At 44.7% G+C, this 5,260-nt stretch overlaps 1 protein-coding gene across 1 annotated transcript; it reads right to left on the bottom strand.

Moving 5' to 3' along the window:
* Positions 1–863: 863 nt before the first annotated feature.
* neurog1 (neurogenin 1) lies at positions 864–1,742 on the bottom strand. The gene has a single exon (XM_042492791.1). It carries the CDS (start codon positions 1,491–1,493, stop codon positions 864–866), a length of 630 nt encoding a protein of 209 aa, XP_042348725.1. The 5' UTR covers positions 1,494–1,742.
* Positions 1,743–5,260: the final 3,518 nt, after the last annotated feature.

Below are 5,260 nucleotides of genomic sequence, written 5' to 3'. Positions count from 1 at the left end.
GTTATCATATAAGTTTCTCATTAGCATGACAGTAAAACTTTACAGCTCACAATAGACGATCTTTGTTTAACTTGTTTCCACCTGCTGCTGTGAGCAAACCGTTATCTTATTAATATTAATTATCATAAAAACACGTATTAACGCACCCCAGGCCTTTTGTCTGCACTACAGGCTCAGAGCGTCCTTACAAAGGCTGAGTTATTTTACATTCAGATAGTTTCATGCTGAGATTATAAATAAGAGCAGACATCTTCAATAAGAGAAAAATAAAGTCACGTGAAGTCAAAAGCTATTTTAATAGAAACGTTATAACTTTATTTTGTAGAAAACTGGCTGCAGCAGTAAATAGAATAAAAATCTCTTTATGTACAAAATACAAATTTCATGAGTCGAAACAAAACGAGTGAAATAAATAAAAGACAACAATAATCTAACAGAGAGGGGGTGAGTGAGGGGAGGGAGGGGGCAGAATACATAATGAATGAGGGCAGCTCCATTCACTCTATTGTCAGAGCGTTCAAACTCGATTTCCACGCTCTCTTTTCTGCTTTATCACTCTACAAATTGTAAAATTGACTTTTCACCTCCGAGATACAAAAAAATGTGATGAACCTGACTGTAACCTGCAGGAGGGGGGGCAAAGTGCAAAGGTTTTTGGAGGAACATAGTAAATAAAAAAAGAACTAAATAAACAACAAATTAAGTTATTCTCATTTACATCCGTCAGCAGAGAGTATGAGCTCAGTAAGGCAAACTGTGATTCTCTTAGTCCAACAGAAACAGGGCTGTCCGGCTGTCCCGCTGTTTCCGTTATGTGTCTCTACATTTCTCTGGTCTATGAGGCTCCTCCGGGGGCCTGCCGGTCAGTAGATGCCTGGCACGAAGCTGCGGAAGCCGTACAGCGCGTCCTGCTGCAGGTAGCTGTAGTCCTCTGGCCCGGCGGGGCTGCCCGGGCTGGAGGCGCAGTAGGACGGGGAGGGCGAGGACGAGGAGCCGCTGGAGCTCCAGGAGCAGGCGTCGCTGCCGGGACTGGGGGCCTCGGCGAGACGCGCGGAGCTCAGCAGCAGAGGAGCGTCGCCGGTTTTTCCCGCCTGCAGGTCGGCGATGCGGATGGTCTCTGACAGCGCCCAGATGTAGTTGTGCGCAAAGCGCAGAGTCTCGATCTTGGTGAGTTTGGTCTCGTCCGGGAAGGCGGGCAGGACGCCGCGCAGCGTGTCCAGCGCGTCGTTCAGGTTGTGCATGCGATTCCGCTCCCGGTCGTTGGCCTTCACGCGCCGGTTCTTCTTCACCACCTGCACGGCCGCTTCGTTTCTGGCGCGCCCGCGGCGCCGCTTCTTCTGCTGCTGCAGTTGCTGGTCGGGCTCCGGGGAGCGCGGCGCGCACAGCGGAGAGGAGCCCGGGGAGGCGGAGTGCAGGCTGCGGGAGTCCTCATCGTCGGTGTGCGGGAAGAAGTCGCAGCTGTTGCTCTCGATGTCAGAGTACACGGAGTCCATGATGTTTTTTTTTATTTTTTTTATCTGTGGAGAGAAGAGAGGAGCGCGTGAGGACCTGTGGCTGCAAGGAGCGCGTGCAGTTTGATGCTGAGAGTCTAGCAAATGAGCGGAGACACGCGCAGTGAACTTACCTGGAGTGAAGTTTCCTGAGATCAGCAGGACCGAGTGTTTTGGTGCGGGACGAGCGGCACGCGTCTCTCTGCGTCTCTTTGCGTCTTTTCGCTTTGGATCAGCTCGTGTGAGCCGGTGAGCCTGGCACACGACCGGCCTCAGTCCGCTTATATACTGTGGACGGGACAATGACCGGCCCCCTGCTCCGGTACCCCCCCTGTGACCCCCCCTCCTCTCTGGCCTCAGAGCGCAGGATGAGGAGTCTGAATGCTGCGGCAGGTCTGCCCCGTGCCGCCCGAGCTGCCCATTAACATAATGACGCCTGCGGTGTTTGTTCGCCCCGCACTGAGAAGCGTGCCGGTAATCACGGCCAGCCAATCAGAGCCGGCGGCCGGCCACGCGAACGACACACAGGAACCCGCACCTCCTCCCCCCTCCTCCCTCCCTGAGAGACAGAAAAGACCAAACCCACTTTCAGAGTTAAAACCAAAAACATAAAAAAAGAGAAAGAATGAAAAAGAAGAGTCAGTAGGACTCCCCAACCTCCCCCCCGCCGGGCGGAGACACGCTCCGGAGAACTCACCCATCCCTCCATCTATTCATCCACCCATCCATCCATCCTCCTCTAACAACACAAACACACACAGAAAGAGAAACACATCCCTCACTTCAAAGTTACAGCACAAAGAAAACTCTGCAACTTCAGAAAGTTCATCACCTTCTTTCTTAAATAGAAAAACTTCAATTAAATTTTAATTGAGTATGAGATCAGAAATATTTAGAGCTTAATTTCTCTTAAGGAGTTTAAATTCTGTGTTTTTGTTCCTTAAAGTGAAGAATGTGATATGCCAAAGCTGCAAAACTGTTTAAGTAATGAGATATTAGAAAAGTTTCCCCCTCACCTGATCAGTTTGTTTCCATCACAAATCAAATTAACCAGCTCCATCAAGCTGTTAATTCAAAATAAAAGTTTCACAATAAAAGCATTAACCACTAAATATCAAACAGGCAGAAGAGATATGAGTGATAAAACAGAAATAATATCAACACAAAGAGCAGAAACATCCATTATGAGAAGTGAGGGAATAAATGAGTATTGGTTGTTAAATCTGGTCGATTTGGGGTCTTCTGACCATCCAGGTGCCGCAGATCAGTCGGCTGTGAGGACACAATCTGATAATAAAACAAAAAAGAAGGATTACTTTCTCAGCATTTTTGAAAGAGTCTTATTTCTAAAAAAGTTTTCTAAGCAGCAGTCTCCTGGGGGAAAGTCTTGTGTTTGCCACGAAAACCTGCCTCCTTATGCAGACTTTGGCCCTTTATGCTGCTTCCTTCTTTACACTCATTAGTGCATTTGTCACTCAGCCTTCACAATCACATGGGAAATATACTAATCCTGGCATATGTCCAACTAGTGCATGATATATTAAATAAATTAAAATGAAATCTGGTATTCTCCATGTGAATTATTACTTTTGCAATGATTTTAGCGTAAGATCTTGACGCCAAAAGCCACCTCTTGCGTCGGTATGATACGCCATCGGCCGGCATAAGTCGAGAACACGAACAAACAGAACCATTAGCGGTGTTATTATGTGTTGGCAGGCGGCCGGGTGGCACCTGCTATGACAGCGTGATATTTAGACGGGTAGAATCAGTGGAGCGTGCAGCAAGACCTGTCGCATCTGTGTGATATGCACCTGGACAGCGTCTAGTTGAAATGCTGCAGGTAACAACATAATAAAAGGACCACAAAGGTCCCCATTGGTTGTGCTGGAGGGGCGAGGTAGCGAATCCCAGGCCAGACCACGGTTGCGGTACTGATGGTGTTAAAATGTTTTATTTTCTGTTGCCATCACCGTTTATCGTATAACTGTATCCAAAACACACCTTCCAACCCACCGTAAGAGCTGAAAACACACAAATAAACAAAATCAGCTCTCACATGTGTGAAACATAAGCCTTAACAATATAAATATATATTCAAGCAAATCACATTATTATTTACATGAGTAAAGCAAGTATATCAGCATCAGTGATGTTAAAGTTACCGATGTACGTCAGCAAAACGCTGTGACAGTGAAACACTTCAGTTTTCATTAATTTACCACAAAACACAAAAATAAATAAAACAAATTAAACCACACCACAATTTGTGCCCGTTCCAGCCTGGGCTTATTTCAAACAAACATTTCATTGTTTCCCTCTGTTTTCCTCAGATGTTTGCGCCGTAATAACCCGTTTCTGTCCAGACAGCTTCAAAATAAAGGCCCTGAAAGATCAAACATGAAATCAGGCGTTCAAAATAAGTGGTGACAGAAAGTGAAATCAACTTTAGTTTTACCTTATTTACAGAAATGCTTTAACTTTTCATGGAGTCTGGTGTTTGCTTTCCATCTGGATAGGATTTTTTGTCCCTACACCATACCATGTAACGCTTTTGCCTAAACCTAAACAGTGCCAGCATGTTGTGTTGTCGACGTCCCAGCGTTGGTTACCATGTGCTTTTGTTGTCTAAATATAATAACCTATAGCATCATCCCACCATGTGCTTGTGTTCATCATAGTAACGGTATCCCGAAACATCAGCAGCAGGTGCAGAAGGACACCTAGAGTGTAATATGTAGATGCAGAAACAACCACATGTGACGACTTTCGCCTTTCATCCTTCTTCCTTCCTTACACCCGTCAGCACGTCTGTCATGTTATTCCAGCATTCAAAGTTATGTGCGTGATAGGCAAATTCTGGTGCATTAATTTTGAAAGGTATACATATACAAAGAGTCGTATATATTGTCTGACTAAATGTAGCAAAACACTAAATAAATTAACCCTTGACTACCAAGTTCGCCAACACTTTCCCTGTGCTGCTTTCAGATGCCAAGTCATAGCATTTCAATTGCTCAGACCTGAGAAATGTGTTTTGATTTCTGTGAAAAAACAAAATGAGCAACTTGGCAAGAAATGTTTCATAAACTGCAAAAAATGAATAATGTGACAAGGAAATTATTTGACGATTAGATATTATCAAAAACAAGGGAAAAAGTCCAGAAAACTATATTTGTATTTTTTTTCTTTAGTGACTTGTAGCTCTCTTCCCATGTTTTTGACAGAAAACCTGAAAGAAAATTACAGGTTTGGCAGCAGATCAGATTGTAAATAGGTTTCAGAAAGTCATGAAAACTAAACTGAATTTGGTTTTGGGTAGTTTGGGCCCATGATCTCAGTATTTCTAAAATATATATTTATAAAATAAAGCAGGACCAACAACAAAGCCTTGAGGAACGCCGTAGTGCAATACACCAGCGTCAGACATCCCCTTCAATACTTATTTAGATGAATAAGATGTAAAGCAGTGAGGAGCAGACCCGGAGAGGCGTACCCACCGTCTGATCCACGATCAACAGCTCAGATTCGCAGCATTAAAAATGACCCTGATCTTTGGTGTGTGCAGACGGAGCGATGCGAACTGTTTCACTTTATGAAGTCTGGCTTTTTGTTTGTCTTTTCATCTCTTCAGGCAGCAGTAAACCCGTCCAGCGTGAGCGCATACAGGCCTGGGCCAATTTTCTTTAAGTGTTTTTTAAAGACATCTTTATGAGACAGGCATACCATTTTCCATTAATTATTCCATTTATTCAGTTTGCAGCTCAGCG

The sequence above is a fragment of the Plectropomus leopardus genome, chromosome 9, assembly GCF_008729295.1.
Source record: "Plectropomus leopardus isolate mb chromosome 9, YSFRI_Pleo_2.0, whole genome shotgun sequence".
NCBI classification, from domain to species: Eukaryota; Metazoa; Chordata; class Actinopteri; order Perciformes; family Serranidae; genus Plectropomus; species Plectropomus leopardus.
The sequence above is the reverse complement of the archived record's forward strand: the minus strand, read 5'-3'. Positions and strand labels throughout refer to the sequence as shown.

Excerpts from the sequence above, each read along its gene's own strand:
- neurog1 (XM_042492791.1), bottom strand. The coding sequence starts at position 1,493 with ATGGACTCCGTGTACTCTGACATCGAGAGCAACAGCTGCGACTTCTTC.